Source organism: Podarcis gaigeae, assembly GCF_964106915.1.
Source record: "Podarcis gaigeae genome assembly, chromosome: 4".
Lineage (NCBI taxonomy): Eukaryota > Metazoa > Chordata > Lepidosauria > Squamata > Lacertidae > Podarcis > Podarcis gaigeae.
This window is the reverse complement of record NC_139677.1, coordinates 69,782,111-69,802,837: the sequence shown is the minus strand read 5'-3', so window position 1 is coordinate 69,802,837 and position 20,727 is coordinate 69,782,111. Positions and strand designations below refer to the sequence as shown.

The 20,727-nt window shown below is 40.2% G+C and overlaps 1 protein-coding gene and 1 long non-coding RNA gene across 19 annotated transcripts in view; one reads left to right on the top strand and one right to left on the bottom strand.

Moving 5' to 3' along the window:
* LOC310843890 overlaps nucleotides 1-20,727 on the bottom strand; it is a 435,627-nt gene that overhangs the window by 386,623 nt on the left and 28,277 nt on the right. The gene's annotated exons all lie outside the window — the stretch shown is intronic.
* PHLDB2 (pleckstrin homology like domain family B member 2) overlaps nucleotides 1-20,727 on the top strand; it is a 74,145-nt gene that overhangs the window by 32,052 nt on the left and 21,366 nt on the right. For 10 of the 18 annotated variants that reach the window (XM_083736078.1, XM_083736081.1, XM_083736079.1 and 7 more), the window contains 7 exons: nucleotides 243-626; nucleotides 3,132-3,275; nucleotides 4,913-5,050; nucleotides 16,100-16,228; nucleotides 18,024-18,179; nucleotides 18,875-18,985; nucleotides 20,196-20,285. In XM_083736078.1, the coding sequence (XP_083592204.1) occupies nucleotides 243-626; nucleotides 3,132-3,275; nucleotides 4,913-5,050; nucleotides 16,100-16,228; nucleotides 18,024-18,179; nucleotides 18,875-18,985; nucleotides 20,196-20,285 (1,152 nt within the window). The remainder of the gene's footprint in view (nucleotides 1-242; nucleotides 627-3,131; nucleotides 3,276-4,912; nucleotides 5,051-16,099; nucleotides 16,229-18,023; nucleotides 18,180-18,874; nucleotides 18,986-20,195; nucleotides 20,286-20,727) is intronic. The other 8 variants (XM_083736075.1, XM_083736085.1, XM_083736073.1 and 5 more) reach the window with 3 other exon arrangements.

Genomic DNA, 20,727 nt, shown 5'->3' with positions numbered 1-20,727 from the left:
GTTTATGCCTTGCATGACTTTTGCATGTTGCTTGCTTAAATTTATAAAGTATGCATGCTTTGCTTGCTAATTAGAAGAATGTTAGATTGAAATCCATGATGTCTACATTCTAGGATATAGGATTCAGGATCAATGTGCTAGTTTTTAAGTATCTTTTTCATTCAGTTTGACGCTAATATTAATTTCTGCATGTATCCTAGCCCTCACCTTTAATGGTTTTCATTGCTTCTTTCAAATATTAGGAGCGTCAGCGGCTGGAGACCATTCTTAACCTGTGTGCAGAATATTCCAAGCCAGACAGTGATCCTGCCACTGTCACAACTGTAGCCGATGTTCAGAAAATCAATAAAGAACTTGAAAAGCTTCAGGTATCTGAGGAAGATTCTGTCTTTGACGATTCTCAGATGACTCCCGAAACAAGATTCAGAAATCACTTACAGATACCAACTGGAGATTCTGACTTCTCTGAGTTCAGTGATCTAGGTCAAAATGCTATGGGATTCTTTACTCCCAGAGGGATGAGAACAAATAAACATTTAGGTGACAACAGGACAACATCACCCTTACCTTCTTCTCCCTTCTTGAAGAGTGCCAATGAATCGTCCTACCTGAGCATCATGTCCAAGGTAATGGCAAATACTTTATAAGACAAACTGGCTGGGGATCCCGTTCTGTGTTAGAACAGTTACCATGAGAAATAGTTAAAATCCACAAGTTTCAATCGCAAACCTGCATTTATATATATGTTTAGCTTAGAAATGCCAGTTTTGAGGCTACAATCCAGATAAGTGCAAACTAACACCTTGTAAGTTCTTTTCTGAACAGCACCAACTTCCTCTTCACGGACAGGTCCCAATGCTGTTTGTTAGTGACTGACTGCCACTGCCAGGGGGAGGGCCTACTTGGTTTTCAGCTGCCATCACTGTTGGACAACCAAAGAAAGAGAGCCCAGTTCATATAGTAGTGCAGGCTACATTCAAGGCTGCCACACTGTGGCAGCATCCAGGAAGTGCACAGTCCCCTTGGCACCAATCAGCGCAACGGATGGGAAGTGAAGCCATTGCAAAATATGCAACCCAATCAATATTCAAAAATAAAAGCTGGTGACTTCTTTTCTTTTCAATGCTGACATATGGTCCAAATGAAACAACAAGTAGCTGTCAGTTAGACCTTTCTTATGCCTCTGGACGTTACTTTTTTCTAGAGAGAGAGAAAATAAAAAGGGGGCAATAACTACTCTTCTCTCTCTCAAAGTGGTCTTCGTTGAACTGTCCACAAGTGTGGTGTGATGCTATTTGAAAGAGAGGGTTCATGATGTCCGGGTGTGCTCAGTTGCCTCCAGGAAACACAGAATGTTGAATGTCAGCTGGTAAAGGAAAACTAGGATGAGAAAAGTGAATTCACATCCTCGAGCCCTTTAGACCTTATAGTATCCTGTACTAGAGAATGGCATGGTGCCTGGAACTGTCAACGCAAGCACTGCACATCCCACTGAGCTACGATTAGCAGACTGCTAATGGTTTTGGGAGGGCAGAAAGAGAGGGGAATCCAGGCTGCAGTTTTTTCGACACCCCGAAGAGATCGGAATTGACTTTTTAGAAAAATTGAACCCTGAATCTTCAGGTCTTAGTAGAAGTGTTGTGCTATCATGGGATCAGCATACTAATTTTTCAGAAGTTAAAACGCTCTGCACAGAGCTCGCAGGAGGCAGATGCTGCTGTGTATTGTTGGTGAAAAGGGAATCGTATAAGAAAAAATGTATTATTGTTGCAGCAGTGACCAACTGGGTTAGGCTGAGAATGAGGAACAGTCCTGTTAGTTTGTCCCTCTTGGAACGTTCTTCATAAGGAGAGAGAAATGTATGGAATTGTTCCATGCCACCTTTATACTTCTTTCCCTTTCAAAGCACATAGTGCTGTTCCTGGGGTGAAGTGCTATACTGCTATATGAACTGACCCACACCCTGCAGTAATCATCTAGTCCCTTCTTCATGTGCCTCCTCTACTTGATTATAATGTGCCCCCCTTTATTTTTACAGGATTGTGGTCTTGCATCTCTTCCTTGTGATTATACTTTGCCTCCTATAAGTGAGGAGCCCTGTTGTTAATTCTCCGCTAGGAAGGTGAAACCCAAGCTGCAGTGTTAGAAATAGCTGAGCAGGGATTCTTGTGAAAAGGGGGCTTTCCTGTTAGGATTACTAGTGCTAGTAAGGAGTACAGTTCATTAAAAAAAGAAATCTGTTATATTATGTTAATAGCAATAGCAGTGATCACTTGAATGCAATTCATTATTTGTTCTAAAATGCCAGAGTTGCAGCTCCAAAACTGTATTGCTTAATCGACGTCTGAGAGAAGGACATACGGTTTAGTAATATAAGGCAAAGGATGGAGAATAGGAACTGAGTCCTGGGTGTAGTTCTGATACTGAGAAATATGCTTGTGACCTTATGCAAGTAACTTGCCCTCTGAAGACTAACCAGCCCTCTTTGGAACACAAAAGCCATAGTCAGGACACCAGGGATGCAGTCCTAAGCACAGGCAATGTGTGAATAAACTTGCATTGATTGTTGTGCTATCAGTCTCTGCCTGTGCTAGGGTTTAAAGCAGTTTGATGCAGGCAGTGCTTTTCTTTCTATAAAAAAAATGTTTAGGGGTACTCTCATTTTGACTCAAGAAAATCACCATTTTATAGTTCAAATCGGGGAAAATAAATACAGTAAGTGGACAAAAGTACAGAGATTCACAAACTGTTTAGGAGTATGTGTACCCCTGCATCTCCCCCAGGAAAAAAAACACAGGATGCAGAAGATTGTTGCTCAGAAAATAGCCTTGACACTAGTTTTTGTATCTTCCCGTATTGTCCAATAGGTAAACGGTTAGGAGTTTTGAAACAGCACCTTTGAGGAATATGAGGAAACAGTATTAACAAAGGAGGGGGAAAATCTGATTTATAAAGTGTAATTTTGCTGCTGTTGTTCTTAAAAATCTGCTGGCATAAGCAATGTTTTGGGCCTGGTATTTTTAGACAATACTAAGAGCAGTTGTTGGGGTGGGGGTAGAGCAATGAGAAAACGTACATTTTGGGAACTTGTATTTTTAAAAAGTAACAACACTTCCTTGTTGTTCTTTCAGACACCAGAGTGCATAAGTGATGAACAAAGATCACTGGAGCTTAATCAGATGGAAGAACAGCGCATTATAATACTGAATAACTTGGAAGAACTTGAACAGAAGGTCAAAGATTTAAATGATCAGATGGATGAGTCCTCTAGGGAGGTATAGAAAGTATTTTCTTTGTTTTTATCTGATTAGATTTGAGCCTCTATCTTGCTGCAGGAAGCTGCAGGTGTACATAAAACACATTCATCTGATTACTGAAATGTTGGTTGGTGTGAAACAAGGCTAGAGAGCCGCTAGCCCATGGATCAGACCTCGTCTTCTGGTGGGTCCAAATTGGCCCCCCCATTTCCCCCCAAGCCATGCTCACCTGCCTATCAGCTGATGATTGACAGGTGGCTCTGCCCACCTGTCAAAGTTGGCATATGGCTTGGTGGGGAGATAACCATCTGTTCAACTGGGCCAAAAGGGTACCCTGCCCGTGGTACAGTGGTCATCATGCCACCGCATGTATTTTGTGAACACATGAAGGCACCATAGCTGTCAACTTTCCCCTTTTTTAAGGGAAATTCCCTTATTCTGAATAGGATTCCTCGCAAGAAAAGGGAAAAGTTGACAGCTATGGAAGGCATAGCAAGAATGTGCCTTTTACAGTAGCTGTACTCATGATGCTGATATACCTGCTGGCCACACTCCTTAGCATTGGGTGTTAGCATTTATTTTTAGTCCCATGCAAATAACAGCCCAGTAGCACATCCAAGCGAAGGGTGCTATAGCAGCTTGGGGAGGGGGGTTGGTGATCCTCATTGAGACAACAGCTTGGATCTTGGTGCCTAATCTATAAAAAGGTAAAGGTACCCCTGCCCGTACGGGCCAGTCTTGACAGACTCTGGGGTTGTGCGCCCATCTCACTTAAGAGGCCAGGGGCCAGCGCTGTTCGGAGACACTTCCGGGTCACGTGGCCAGCGTGACATCGCTGCTCTGGTGAGCCAGAGCAGCACACGGAAACGCCGTTTACCTTCCCGCTAGTAAGCGATCCCTATTTATCTACTTGCACCCGGGGGTGCTTTCGAACTGCTAGGTTGGCAGGCGCTGGGACTGAGCAATGGGAGCGCACCCCGCCGCGGGGATTCGAACCGCCGACCTTTCGATCGGCAAGCCCTAGGCGCTGAGGCTTCTACCCACAGCGCCACCCACGTCCCCGAGCGCCACCCGCGTCAGCCTAATCTATAAACCGCACTATATTCAAGGGGGCTTACCCTCTAGAAAGTGTGTTTAGGATTGCAGAGTCATGTAAGTAATGATGAAAATTTGCCAATATGAACTGCAAAGTATTAATTGGGAGTACTGCAGAGGTATCTGCCATAGCCAAAACATAAGGAAATGAATGGCACCATTAAATTATAAATCCCTTCTGAATACTGCTTTACTTGGGATCTCACATTGCCAAAAACAACCTGCAAATCACTCAGTTCCTAGTGAATAACCTTAGTAAAGGGGGAGCAGCTGTTGCAAAAGGAATCAACATAACAACGTGTATGAGGAAGTGAAAATACTACAAGCAGACAGAAGCAGAAGGACTAGAAAGTTCTTGAAAAAATGCCAACTTTGGATTCTGTTTTCAATAGCATGCTGTTTTTGTACATGTCTTAAACTATCTCAAGAGAAGGTAATGTGGCTTTGCATCACAGCGTGTTTTAAAATATGCAGCATGCATGAATAGGCCTTCAAAAAGTGTGTGTCAGTATTTCTTTGTGAGCTGAATTGAGGCTGAGAATTTTTTTTCGTGTTCTTAGATGGATATGGAATGTGCCCTATTGGATGGGGAGCAGAAATCTGAAACAGCTGAACTTCTCAAGGAGAAGGAAATACTGGATCATTTAAACAGGAAGATAGCCGAGCTGGAGAGAAATGCCATTGGTGAAAAGACCAAGGTAAATAAAGTTATGGTATCCCAGTTTTAATTATATTTTTGTGCAGAACTGGAATTTCAGTAACTGGTATTTTCAAAAGAAAATAGTGTGTCATGGTGCATTGTTTTAAGATGAAATAACAAATTATGTGAACTAATTTAGAAGCCACTTGCTGGCTGCTGGCTAGAGTTGTGGAAATTAAAAAAGAAAGATAACTTGAACTTAGTATGGGTTTTGTTGGGCATTGATGCTATAATTAGTTACTTATTGAAGAAACACACAGTTATTAAGAGAACACACAACGTGTTGAATTAGGAAGAATGAGAACGAACGCTGCAATCATTTGCAGTTACCTGGGAGTAAGTCAAATTAAATTCAGTGAGATTTTCTCTGCATTTTAATGTGGTGTCTACAGTCTTTTTCTTACTGTGCATGTTCAGCAATTTTAATAATGTCATCTGCAATGGGTTTCCTTCATAGTGGTGAAAATCTTGAGAATTTTATTTACCTCACATGGCTACATATTTTTAGCTTAAGTACATTAAATTTTGTATGCCTGTAATTTGCTCTCCTAAACATGTTTTGATAACCTGCTACAGAATACTGAAGGGACAAAAGGAAACAAAAATCGAAATTGCAAAAGAGCATTGAACATGGAATTACATTAAATCATTTTTTGTGTAATGTGGAAGCCAATGTGCAAATACTGTAACATTTTAATGAAATGTTGTCACATTCCAGAAATTCAAGATTATGTAAAAATGAGAATCTACATAATCACTAAATTAGGTCCAAAGTTGTGTGCCAGTAAAAAAAAATACCCCATGGCCATAGCTTTTAGGAATGTGAGAAGTGATGTGCATACCCTTTCAGCAGTCCTCTTACATCGGTCCTCCTATTGGGAACTCTTGTATGGAACTTACCTCAATGGAGCATGCATTTGGCATCAAATTTAAAAGCTGCTGAATGCAAGCTCTGCTTGCAGAGAAACCATCTAGAGCACATTGCGAGGCTCCTGCTTGTTCATTTGCAGCTGCAGCTTTAGCCATCCCACATCTGTCCTGATGTTCTATGAGGTTCAGTGTGTATGGCTGTGGAAAGACAGTTTCATGGGCCAAATTAGGATGCCTGTAACTAAAATTCACCCAACGGAGAGAAGATTTACACTGCCTTCACAACCGTTAGCAGTTAGAAATAATAATATAATTTTATTATATATACATTATTTATACATTATTATATATATTATTGTATTATATTATAGTATATATTTAGAGTTTGACCAAACTGTGGGCGGCAGTGGAAGACAGGAGTGCCTGGCGTGCTCTGGTCCATGGGGTCACGAAGAGTCGGACACGACTAAACGACTAAACAACAACAACAACATATTTAGATTGCAGCTTAATGTATGTAGGAGATGCACTAGTTAGGATTGCTCTGTAAGTTCTGTTTTTTAACATGCTGTTCCTAAAAGAACCATTGGAAGAAATGGTTTTGTAGCTTCTAGTTTCTAGTGGTTTACAAATGGTTTGATGATACTGTATTGACGTGAATCTAATGTGCCATCAAACCTAATGCACACCCTAATTTTCGTGACATAATTTGGCCAAAAAAGGTGCACCTTACACTCGAGTAAATACGGTAGTTGTAAGGAGCAGCTGTAGTTCACACCTGCATCCTTCCCATGTATCATTTTGACTCCTTCAGTATCTTCCTTCAGCTTTAAAGCCCATGTGGTATCATTTCCCCACTTGTATTCCGTTTTCTGGTATTGATGTTCACTTCTGAACAGCTGTTCTGATCTCTTCCACCAGTGAATGGAGATTTGTGAATAGTGAAATGATATCTGTGTACAACTTATGAAAGACAAAACCATTTCATTCATAAAAATATATAGCACAAATGATGGCAGGTCTGTTTTGCGGTGGTGATAGCTTGATGTTTATGGAAAGAGTTAAGACTGGAATTAATTGCTGATCTAGGCACCTGTTTGACAGGAAGTCTTATGCAAAGTCATCTGACTGTTTAAGGACACCTGCTTCAGAAGCTTGTGAAATTCTTAAGAGATATCATGAATGAAAACATAATCAGCTTTCCATCTGCATGCTTAAAATAGACTAAAGGGAGAATTTTCATATTACTTGTAATCTTATTCATCTACATCAAAGACCATAGACACGATACAACACGCTGAAGAATATTGAACCACTTATGCTTTCACAGTAATTTACTGCAAAGCAAATCCCATTGTTCTGCAGCAATTGAAAGGTTAACTGCACATTCACAACCACCTGAGTAGGTTATATTAAGTTAAAATGTTTTGAATAAAATTGAACCTAGTTTACTTGAAGACTAAATTCAACGTCAGCAAAAAAAAATGCCAGCATTATGAGACTACCACTGAATTTAGGCTGTGTACTATTTGCTAATGTGGAATAAAAGATGAAGAATCAGTGGAGCTTGGATAAATGTTCGTAGGACAGACAATTAGTACAAAAGAAGAGCTTTGCTGCATTAAGTCAAAGGTCCATAGAGCCAACACAATGCCTCTAGGATGCTGCTGGCAAGTCCACATCCAAGGCATGAAAGCAACATACATTCCCTGAACATGGAGGTGCCTCACAGCCATATAGACAGGCATATCCTCTTCCATGACTTTCTCTAAACTAGTAGCCATCATCACATCATGTGGCAATGAGTTCCATAAGTTATGTTAGGTGGTGGGACTATATACACTTTGCTCTATCTGCCTAGAATCTGTCATTAATCTCTTTCTTTGGATGACCTTGAGTGTTTAAATCTTCACATTATGGATCATTTTATAATATTTTATCCTAGGTGTGGGGATCCTTTTCCAGGCTGTGGACTGTATTCCTTCATGGGGCAGAGTTGCCACATGCTAGTGGTGGGAAGGGGTCAGAGCTTAAGATGTGAATCTTACTTCTGCACGTTCTAGCCATGCGGACGTTGGAGGTTTCTACACAGAGAGATGCATCTCTGCATCCTGACAAACAAGATGCAGTAATCTCAGATCAAGAACACATTCCAGCTAGGCCGAAGCACTCTAGGAAGGGTGCCGAGCAGTGTTTGTGAAAGGTGTGGCCTGGGAGGAATCTTGAAAGCCAGATGGAGGATCTTGGAGGGCTTCACATGAGGCCTAAGTTAAGCTTATTCTTCTGGTTTGTTATCCTTAATTAAGGTCAGTTTCCCATTTCAAATGCACAGGGAACTCTGGCCTAATGTAAGCCAGTACAGTGGTACCTCTAGTTACGAACTTAATTTGTTCTGGAGGTCCATTCTTAACCTGAAACTGTTCTTAACTAGAGGTGTGCTTTCGCTAATGAGGCACACGATTTCCATTCTCATCCCGGGGCAAAGTTCTCAACTCGAGGTAACTCTTCCAGATTAGCGGAGTTTGTAACCTGAAGCGTCTGTAACCCGAGGCGTTTGTAACTCGAGGTACCACTGTATCTTGATGTTGAAAGGAGGGGTGAGGGAGGAGCATATGTCTATTGTGCTTATCCTGGCTTTATAAACCATGGTTTATAAACCAGTTTATAAGCCATGGTTTATAAAGTCTTGGCCAACCACCTGACAATGCCAGTGGGTAGTAAGCTTAGTGAGTGCTTCTGTTATAAATTTAATATCAGTTTATAGAATCATATTGCTAATGGGAATGTAAAGCATTAGACCTGAACTTCACGTGATCCAGCCCTAAGGTAGGAGACAGAATACATTACTTTGCCCAGCCATCTCAGTTATAGCTTATTTGGGGTGACATATTTATTTTTTTGCAGTTCAGACCTGACTTTCATATTTCCAGAACTTTCCTAAAATTATATTTAGGCTCTATGCAGTTATACAGGTTGTATTTCTTAGACATGTATAAAATGCCCTTTTCCCATAGTGTAGCTTATATGGAATTATCTTCCCAGTGGAAAATGGCTTTGATATAAGATGAGACTGGTGAAAACAGGTGTACTCAGTGGAATTTCCCCTGTAGGAAAGAAGTTCCTTGCCTTGTTTGTGCATGTGTAGGGAACAGATAGGATTCACAGCTTCCAGCTACAGCTGGGAATCCAAGCAGCGACTCTTGACGGTGATATTTGACACGGTCACAGCTGCCAGAGAGGAAGGGAAGGGTATCCAGGATGGGCTGTGGTTCTTAACTTCCCCCTGCCGCTGGACCTCTGCCGCTTCCATTTCTCAGTTGCTGCTTATCTCCTGGTCAGGATCTCCCAGCTCTTCCTAATAGCAAAGATCTAGTGGAAAGGAAAACAGTGAGCTGCAATCTCTATCATGCATGTTCACCTGGGTGGAAAAAGACCTCTCGTGACTAGGGGAAGGAAATGGAGGTTGGTGGCGGCAGCGCTAAGAAACAGGAGTTTGATCTGGGCCAGTTCCCAGCTGGATTCTTGGCTAAGCTTGTGGGTTCCTTTCCGGCATCAAAGGGTATGTAGTCAGTATGGGATTGGCTGCTCCACGAGATCCTCTAAACTGCGCATGTGCATGCATTTTAGGACTTCCTAAGTGCCAGAGAAAAATTCTGATTCTTTACTAGCATCACAAACTGCTGTTCAGGGTTTTGTAACTGTCTCGTTTACAACTTCCCGTGTTACTTGTTTATAGCTGCGTGGTGTGTCCCATTAAATCTGAGTCTTTTCCTGCCATTAACAAAATGCCTAAGTTGTGCAAAGGACTGCAGATGTAGTTGTCAGTAAAAAAAAAAAACCCCACAAAGTCCTGCATAACATAAAGAGGAGATAAAGGAAACTATTGTTCTCTGGTTGAATGCTGGACAAATGTATTAAAGAGGTGTGGAGATTCACCCCTGCTTTAAACAAAAATATTGCAAAAGTCCTAGCATCCTGTCGAGATCTAATTTGACAGGCTGGGGGATATGAATCATTTTGTTGCTTGTTCCATGTGATAATCATGAAACTGGACGTCAGCCCAGATCATAGCTTACCATGCAGAAGCGGTATGCTAGTCTGCCTCATTGCATCAGTTTTGCACCTTAGCTTGCATGATCATGAGCAACAGGCCAGGAAGACGGACACTCAGGAAGCCAAGAACAAACCTTGGCTTCGTGATCATGGTTTGAGCAGGAAAAAGTAAAGCATGATTCTGAATTTGTGCATATTGATAAGCCAAGCTTCATGGCTTGCTCTCCATCCCAGAAGAGGAGCAAAGTGGCAGCAATTTGGATAGTGTGCACTAGCATACTACTTGCTCGTGGTAAGCCACAAACCACAGCTTACTGTGATGTGCAAAGTTGGAACATTATATAGTTCTCTGTCTGGAAATTGTGAAAGGTTTTGGAGGTACAGGATAGAGCCAGCTGCTGATTATTCATATGTCTTCCACTTGCACTTTTTTGTTCTATAAAACATAGTTCTTGCACATATCAACATGCATCACATTCATAGCTGAATAGCACAAAACACATTCAATAGAAATGTTTGCGCTAGTGAATATTTATTTTAATAGAGAGGATTCAAATTATTTTGTGCTTGGTGTTGTTGTTTTTAAGAGTCCATAGGAGATGCTGCTTTGGCTTGAAGAAAAAGCATTCCTCTCTTTATTGAGACACCGCATCCTAAAAAGAAAAAGGAAATGGCTCTTCCACTTGGTCTCAGGTTTCCTTCTCCATCCGTAGCATGCAGCTGTTAGCCTCCCAAATTAACTGCTTCCCTTGTAAGATGAGCTCAATAACAGCCTTGTATTTAGCACCACTGTGCAATAAACTATGCTAGCTTTTCTCTGTAGCTTCCCTGTTACCCCAGCAAAGAAGAGTGTTTGAAATAGAAGCTCTGGAAATGCAGAAAAAGTATTTAAGGCTATACATAAGACAGAATAGACAGTAGCTGTTCAGAGTGGTATTTAGCTCTGCCATTGCCTATGGTACATGTGTTCATCTTTCCTGCCCCATCGCAGTCTTTGCTCAAACCATTTCCCAGGTATTTTAAGCCATAGCATATAAAGAACTACCTTCTAGCTTCAGAACTGGCGGTGCTCTCTAATATATATGGGCACCTATTAGACAGTGCCTACTGTGACATCTCTGGTGACATAACCCTTATCCCAGATTTCATTGCAAAGGCATAAAATCTTGTATTTTCCTTCTCAGCATATTCAAGAATCTTTATTATATTTTATGGTTTACTTTGGGAGTACAACAGCCTAGATCAGGAGCTGCAGGAAATCCAATCCAATCAATTTTATCATTCCATTGATCTGCATAATGTAATGGAAATAGCTGCATATAGTAAACAAAAAAGATTGCCTACACTTGGCTTTCCCTTATTGTATATGCACAGCTGTCAACCTGCTACTGATAGACCAGAGCTGGAAAGTCACTCCTATTGCTGCTATAAACTACTGCTAATATTTAACATCAGCTGGCATTAGAGGGATGCTAGGTAGAAGTGTTTTCATCATGAGTGGTGCTCAGTCCTTTTAATCAAATAGCAAAGCTTAGGTTTGAGAAGCTGTTGACTTGCAAGACTTGTTGCACCCATCTAGTAAATACAGGCACCTTCACTGTACTGTTTTTGATGCCTGCTAAAAACATTTTAGTTCAGACAAGCCTAGTCAGACATGTTATTTGATTATGTATGTTTTTAAAACTGATAACTTTAGCTACATTTTGATAATTTGATAATTCCTTTATGTCTATATGTGTTTTATGTCTTGACTTTATTGGGATTTTCTTATGAATATGTTATATAAACTGCTTAGATATTTATTTATTTATTTAGGCAGTATATAAATATAGTTAAATAAATTGGAGAACCCATTTTGCACAAAAAAGTTTGCTGACAAAAGTGGCTATACATTACATAAAAATAGATGAATTTCATTGATCGCTAAATCAGATTTGCGTTTGTAATGTATATTTGTCTGGCTGCCTTTGAAACCTTGCTCTAGAATTGCATTTTTCTTGTGGGTAAGTATGCTGTTGCAATTTAAGGATAGGACCCAGAAGAGTCCCCGCTGACAGTTTAGACAATTCAGCAGCTCAGCAGTTTAGTTTTTGTGCTTCTGTGGGATTGCAGTAATCCAGTTTATAAGGTTATTGGTCTTGTAAATATAAGCCATGCTTCCACAGACCTTTATGATCTCAGATACAAGCTTACTGGAGATCAAAAATAATGCATCTATCTTGCGTAATTGTTGTCCTAGGCACCAAACCAACATGTAGCAAATAGCACTGGTCAAGGTCACTTGACTGTTTGCAGAACGCTTGTCAGCGATAAATGCTTAATATATCAATTCTTGCTGTGGTTAAAAGAGTACTGGTTGTCTTAGATAGCCTCAGTTCCCATGCAGTGAATAGCAAACTGTGGACATCTTGTCACTTTCAGTGATAAATAAATAGGTTGCTTCTTTCTTGAAATAAGCCATATTCTCTCTGTTGTCTTTTTGCAGTGGGACAGTTTTGCACTGTGATTGCTGAAGGAGTATCCTCATACTCTCCCTGGCACCTTTTTTAAATTATCAAATATGCTAGGTTATTTGCTAGGCTGAAAATATCCTTAGAAACCCATTGGCAACCTCAATAAGGATGCTGCAATAAAAGTCTGAAATAGTTCTTCCTTGCTTTGGATTTTTCATCTCAGCCAGGAATTATACTGCTCAGGACATCTGATATAAACCAACATGGGCAACAGTGTGTGCTTATTTATTAGCCATGTTCAAATGCCACTCAGTAAGGAAAGTTCTCCAGTTGGCTTACAAAAGCAGTATAGATGTAGACTTGCAAAACTTTCAGAACATAAGAGCCTGTACTCACTGTGGCTGCCAACCAGATGCCTATGAGAAGCCCGGCAACGGCACTTCAAAACACAACAGCCCTTTTCCCACTTGTGATTCCCAGCAAGTGACTTATGACTTTGGAGAGATAACATAGTTGTTGTGGCTGCTACCATTGCTAGCCTCTTCACTGACAGCCTGGACATTAAAACCTTATGCGGACTTTCAGCATGAGCATAGGGAGAATGGTGCTTGTGTCTCCCTTGGCGCATGGGGAAGAACAGCAGCCCGGCGGGCCCTACACATCCATATGAAAATTGTGTAATTGGAACATTGTGTAAAAATGTAGCATACCAAGTACGTGGTTCATATCTATGTGTGGAAGTCCCTGTGTGGAATGCCTAGACTTTGGGGGTTGTGAGGGGGGCTGGAACTGGCATGATCCAACCCGCCCACTGCCCTGACCCTGTATAGGGCTGGCTTCAGTGCCAGGAATAGCACATTCATGGGAAGAAGCAGAATGTGAAGAGGCATTGAGCTATTGGTATTTACCTTCTTTCTTTTTTGGTCATACACTACTTATCTATTTTTTTTCTTTGCTGAAGCTGATGTTTGCCCTATAGGACAAACATATAGGTTCCTATATAATGCCTGCATGTTTCCTCCTTTGGGACAAAAAGCACCCAGGTGGGATTTAGTCAGAGTGGGGCAAATGCAAGAGGAATGTCTAGAGCATCTGTGTCAATGTTGGGTCTAACAAGTAAAGAAGAAAGCGTATCAAGGTTAAAGCAGCCCAGTGTTAGGGTAATTGAGATGACAGCTTTTAATTGTGAAGTGCCTTCTGTGCTTGTGATGGCAGAATGCTAGACTACTAATCTGAAAAATAAAGGAGTAAATACAGATAGGTAATACCTAGAATTCTTTAAATTATAGAAATCTTGGTGCAAAAAAGAGAGATATCTAGTGGAGAGTGCATGATCATACAGAACTACTGAAGTGTGTGACTTTCCTTCATTTTGTTATGAATTTTTACATACACCCATATGCTAGCAGGAGCTGGGGCTGAATAACCTAGAATGGTCTGTTGGGAAGAGATGGGACCTAAACACACAAAAAATGTTATGTGCACTGGAAAATCTTAACTGTTCTTACTAGTCCAAGAAATACTTTCCCTGCATGAAACTGCAGTTGTTTGCAGCCGAAAGTACGTGTGACAAAGTATCCTATTGTTGGTCCCTGCTTCCAATTCCTATAAAGTTTCCAGGACATCTGTAGTTTTACAGGATGGATATACCCCTTAATATACAAACACAGTAAGTGAATGAAAAGAGTGGAATCCAGCTGGATGTGCTACGAAGATTGATGTTGCAGCTGTATGAAGCCCAGCAGTTGTTGCAGCAAAACAATGAACAATTAGGTTAATTTTGAACTAATGTGAAAGATTACTGTGCACATTGTATTGTCCACCACAAGTGGAACAGTGTGCCTTTTGTTGTTTCAGAGGAGGCACTCAGGATAAGAACATGTCCTTCTATATATGTGTATATCAATTTTGAACCAGTCGTTGTTTAGGCACTGCATGAGGCAATCTGGGCTAGTGGTGCAGCAATAAAACCGCTAGCATATTTACAAGGGGTTGGACGAGATGATCCTCACCGTCCCTTTCCGTCTCTGCAATTCTATGATTCCATGAACCATAAGTATAGGAATTAAACAGCTGGCAGAGCACATGTAAGCTGATACAGCTTGCTTATTGGCAACTTGAGTCATATCTGCAATTCTTTCATTAGTGTGTTTAAAAGCCTTGAAAAATTGCAGAACTTTGGTGACTGTACTATTTTCCCAACAAAATGCTGTGGTCTGAAGTATGTTGTTCTTCTGCAGTAAAAGTTCCGATTTGAAAACTGAAACTGTAACACTTACATGAGTTGTTTACTGAAAATATGGTTTCAGATATAGGACAGGATCTAGTCTTATAACTAGATGGAATGATTGATGTTTTTCTAGATCTGTGTGTCTAAAAGGTTTTGTTCTGGAGAAGTCCAAAAGTCTTATGACATGCTTATCAGAAACACAGAAAGACACAAATTTAACATATTTTAATCTGCATTAAAAGAAAAGTGCATACTATGGAATTCCTTTCATCTTCAAAATAGGGACTCGATGTCTTGAGAGCCAAATTTATATTGGAGGTCATTATAGCATTCCCTTTAAGGCGAATTGAGCCAGTCCTGTTCATTCAGCATGTTTGATTTCTGAAACAGAATTTCCTGTTCCAAACCGATACGCTGTGCCTCAGTTCATCCTTTCACTGCTTATAAACTATTAAAAAGCATCATTCTCGTCCCCTCTGCCTGTTACTTCTGTGTCATTCTGGGTAGTATTCTATTTAGTTTGCTTTGTAAAATCTCACCCTTTTCTGTCCTTCTCTCATTTGAAGACTAACATACTACTGATTCCATTTCTAAATAGCTAGTGTCCCATTGATCTTGAAAGTACCGTACTAAAGGATGCCATTTCTTGTATATATAAAAAAAGCATTGTGACACTGACTATTGCAGTCAAATTACAAACCCACCTCTTAAGTTGATTCGTTTCTACTAATCAATGTCCTAGATCCAGTACCATGTTCTGAAAAATCTAAATTTAATTAATGAAATTTACTGTGCAGCGGGGATGAGTATACCCACAAATTATATATGTGTAGCACCTGATCTTTCCAAGGTCCAAATTTAACGGAGGCAAAATTCCAGCCTTAATGGAGCTGAACTTTATGGATGGTAGAGAGAAGTATGAAATAATTCGGACCAAGCAAACCTTTATATTTTATTTCAGTTTCCAAGGTTTGAGGGTGGATGCAAATTGCCTCAAGCGAAGTGGTCGTTGCTTAACAGTTTGCCATGTGGCATCTGTATCCTTCAACATACGGTTTTTAGCCTAGCATTACCATCCCTCTGCACTTTTAAGGAAGCTTTGAAGTGACTCTTATCCAGCCTTCTGAATCCATCTTCAGAGTCTCTGTTTCGCAATGGAGAACTTGCCTTTGTGCACCTGAGACATAATCAATAAATGTTAACGTATGTCAACTAACCATTCTTTAGCATCTGCCAGGTTTATTAATATGATACCTAGATTATGCTGTGGCACATGAAAATTAGCCACAGCCTTCCAGCATGTTTAAGCATCCCTGCTACAACCTTTAGGACCGATCCTATCCCCGCCACTCAACCCTGCTCCATGTGCCATCAGAATCACTAACAACTGCTTTGGGTTTGAAGGTAATTCTGTTCTTTATTTTTCTGGTTCAAACTCCAGGAAAAAATAAAGCTTGATGCTCAGAGGGAAAAACTAGAAAAGCTTCAGGAGGTTTATACCGAGCAGAAGACACAGCTTGATAATTGCCCTGAGTCCATGCGGGAACAATTGCAACAGCAGCTAAACAGGGTCAGTAGCATGGATTCCTCTGTTTTTTGTGGAAGCACAAGTGTTGAAAGACAACTTGCTGACTGCCTCTCATCTCAAGGGTTTACTGGTTTTCTGCACTGCTAACAGGATTGTTGCATGGTGATGAATAAACAGAATGCGAAGGGCTGGATTAAAAATTGGTTTGTGATACATACTTTAAAAGTTGCCAACCAGTTAATGTTTAGCACCCCTTGGCTGTTGGCAAATCAGAGTTGTGTGTGCCTGTGTTTGTGTACTTGTGATGTGTAGTTGAGCTTTAGGGTAATTTGCTGTAAGCATGTTGGATAAATTCTTGAGTCTAATAACTGCACTTAGCTATCTAATTTTAGCCCTCATTATGTTTGCAGTTGCTTTTAAGTTTCCCTTTGCCACCACTATGAAATTGTTTCCTCCTTTAAAGTTGTTGAACGAAATCTGTTTTTTTTTTTAAAAAAAAATTAAATTTCAAGAAAAAAAGAGGGGGGAAATCACCGTTGCCGTAGAAGCTGTTTCAAAATTATAGCTAGGCGACTATGCAGGTTCACCCACCCACATTCAGTGGGCTTTCCTTATTGTTCTGTTTTGTGTAAATTAACCCCCCACAATATTGAGACATGGAAGCGTTCTTGGGACAGTGAGAAGGAATAAGCTAGAATACAATGCCAGAAGAAATTCCAGTTCAAACGCATTCTTAGTTTACACTTTCACCCCAATGTTGAATAAAACAATTCTAAATGGAAATTAGTTACATATTCAAGGCATGCTGCTTAGCATATTAAGTGTTAATTTATGGAGTTCTGCTAACACCATAGATTAGAGGTGAAGACATGTGGTCCTACAGATGTTGTTGGACTCCAACATCGACCCCCACTCAGCATGACCAATACTCACAGAAGATGTGAATTGTGGTCCCGCTACAGCCTCCCCATCCCTGCCATAGACAGAGAATTCTGTCCTTCAACAGCTTCGCTTGCCATATTGTTGCAAAAGAACACTCATCTATTTATCCAAGATTTGGCTCACCATTATAAGACACTTGGTGATGACCATCCATAGACCAAAACAAGATTTCTTTCCCAATATTCCATTTATATCCGTTTCCCCTTTTTATTATGGAAGCTGCTTTCTTGAACTAAGGGAGACCAGAGTTTTAAACAGCATCTCCTGAATTTCCCAGTTCATACTCAAGACACGAATTCCACATTAGGTGGAATTCTGTATAAATTTCACTTCACTTTTTAATGCTAATGTAGCTTTTGGAGGTTACAGTGGTGGAAGGGTATGTGGGGGAGAGCTGCATACTATCTTTCCATTCATCTGCTTTTCATCCAACTTAAACTTGGTCATCAATGAATGGCAAGAGGCACAAAGCTAGCATCCCTGGAGAATGAGGTAAGAGGGAAGTGAGGTCAAGCCTGTTGGGTGTCCCTTTCCTTGCTTCTTAACTTTTTATCCTTACATCTGCATAGTGCTAGATCATCTTTTGGTTGAGCTGAACTGTGACCAAAAGATCATTACACAGGTGGGACACTCAGATTGATCTGCTATTCAATATCGCGAATTTGAGGGTGTACATGATCCTTTTTAACATCCAGGCAACAGTTCAAAAAACAATGTAAATGTCATAAATAGCTGTTTTTTGTCTTCTTTTTTAAAGGTCTTAGAGTGTGATCTTCTGCACAATAACTTGAACTTCCTGAGCCTTATTTTTGTTTGGGATGGTGCTGCATGCCTACTTTCGCTAATGATATACAACTTTTAAAAAATATATATACCATGACTTTTGTTGTTAAAGGATGCTGACCTGCTGGAGGTAGAAAGCAAACACTTTGAAGATCTGGAGTTTCAGCAGCTTGAAAATGAGAGCAGGTTAGATGAGGAGAAGGAGAACTTAACACAGCAGCTCCTGCGTGAGGTGGCTGAATATCAACGCAACATTGTCAGTAGAAAGGTAAAATTGCTTTAAAAATAAAGTAGGTAATATCATTGCTTTTTGTGGTTTGGTTCCATTTCGTTCTGGCCAATTACTGGCCAATTCAGTAAATCAGTAATGGATTCATGTTCCAATTCATGTTGAAAAATGTAAATACAATTCATAGGACAGTGAAGATTCACAAAATGTGGTTGAACAAGTTCATCTGTTTCCAGAGCAATCCTAAACACATTTACGGAGGCTTACATTCTTGTGGAACTGCTTCTTTCAAGGCCTGAATACTGGGAAATTCATGCAGTCTTTACTTTTTGAAATATGGCAACCCTACCACAAGGTGATCTGATTTGCTTTGGGTTGTTCCAGTTCAGGAAAAAGTAAAGGTTTTCACTAGTTTTCACCTAGATTAATTTAGATTCTGCAATTAAAACTAGCATCCATCCTCAATGTGCTTTCATTTGTGTTTCTTGATCGAGTACATCTGCAGCAGCTAATGTTGTAATCAACACTGCAAGTTCACATTTATATATATTGTTTGTGAAAATGGCCGTTGTATGAAATATACGCAACAACAAGAACTACAGCCAAGAGTTACTGGTGCAAAAGTGTCTTTAGTTTTCTTCCTGTGAGTGTCTTCCTGATCAACAGGATCAGTAGTGCGTACATTATACTCCCAAGCTCATATTGACTATGTTTTGGTGCTATCTTTGTCATAGGAAAAAATTTCTGCCCTCAAAAAACAAGCCAATCATATTGTCCAGCAGGCGCAAAGAGAACAAGATCATTTTGTAAAAGAGAAGAATAACCTCCTAATGATGTTGCAGAGGGTAAGCACTTTTCCTTGATTCAAAGACAGCAACATTATTGAAAGAGAAGTTGCTGAATTACAACTTACTACTAAACTGAAAACTATGGAGAGACCTGGTCTGAATAGAAATATTGGATTCTTGTCTCATTACACACACTAAAGCTATTGTTGGTCATCTGCATACTATCCCTTGCTTTTTCCTGTAGGACTAATTGCAGTCGTTAATAGTCATCAACAGGTTTACCATACCCACTGAGTCAATCACCCATCTCCTACTACCCTTCTGAGAAAAACCCCACCCCACCCTCCCACTATATATAAGGGACTGGTGACTTCTGTGCATGTGTGCATGCACCTGAAAGCTTATACTCAGAACTAACTTAGTTTGTCTCTAAGGTGCTACTGGACCGTTTTTTAATTTTTTTATTTTGACTGTGTCAGACCAACACGGCTACCTACCTGAATCTAGCAACATCATTGTACAGCTACAATTATCGGAAGATTTTCTTGAAAATTGCTCTAAACTGTGCTGTCATTTTGCAGAATGTTTACTAAACGGAATTGATGCCATTCTGTTGTGGGTGTCATCCCTGTTTGTACAGGTGATTTCACAAGCCCTTGGACATGGCCCACTCAGGATTCCAGGCGCTTAAACACAACACACATGTGCATGTTATCCATCCATATTTTATGTGCTTGCCATAGGAAATACTGGTCAACACATGCCAAAAACCAAGATGCTTGTCAAGCAAGCTACTCTAAACACATGGCAAGATAACTGTATACTGGGATATGATTTGATGATGGGGGGGGGGGGGGAGTTGAAAGGAATGAACAGAGATACAATGCAATTTACTTATGAACAATTCCAAACAGAGGCTGATATCCAATGTGAGTATACTCAAGATTAGATCCATTGAAATGAACGGCTTCAGTTATTTAAGACATTGGGTTGCAGTCAAAGCTAATCCTATTCCGAGTAATCCTATTAAAATTAATGAAGATGACAAAATTGGGTCCATTAATTTCACTGGGTCTCTCCATGACCTACTCGAGTATCACCCAGAAACATTTGTTCATCACTTCATTAATTTTTTTAGTCTAGTTTTGTTATTTCTGAAGTGTACAAACAAAGCCTGAGACTGTTTGTGATCCTCTGTGTGTGTTCTGTCATAGAAGTGACTGCCAACATTTGTATCTGAAATATAACTTATGTCGTCTGCTAACAGGAGAAGGAGAACCTTTGTAATCTAGAAAAGAAATACTCTTCACTATCGGGAGGAAAAGGCTTCCCCCTAAGTCCCAGCAGTCTAAAAGAGGTAAAAATGTGAAACTTGGGAGAAGGAGAGAGAAAGCAGTTACTGTTCTCTGTATTAGATGGTGATTTAGAGCTGCACATTTTATAATATTCAGTGTGAAATGATGTGTGGTCCAGTCTCCTTTGTATGTAAATGGTTTGCATATATGTTTTTAAAGATAGCTTAGCCGTGCAGGATTTGTATAAAATTTGACATAATTGTATCCCCTTTTGTCAGGTTTGGGGTTTTTTTGTGTATGTCTGTAAATATGCATCTATTGTGCTTTTCCCAGCTTCCATACAAGCACATGTCCTTGTGTCTACTTTATGGTGGCGTGGTATTCCTGTGTTGAAGATAATTACCAAAATGACTCCTTCCAGTGTGCACATGCAAACATGGTGGTCTCACCCTTCATACAAAATTTAAAAAAATGAAAACTAAGTCCTACAGATGTATTAAGTGT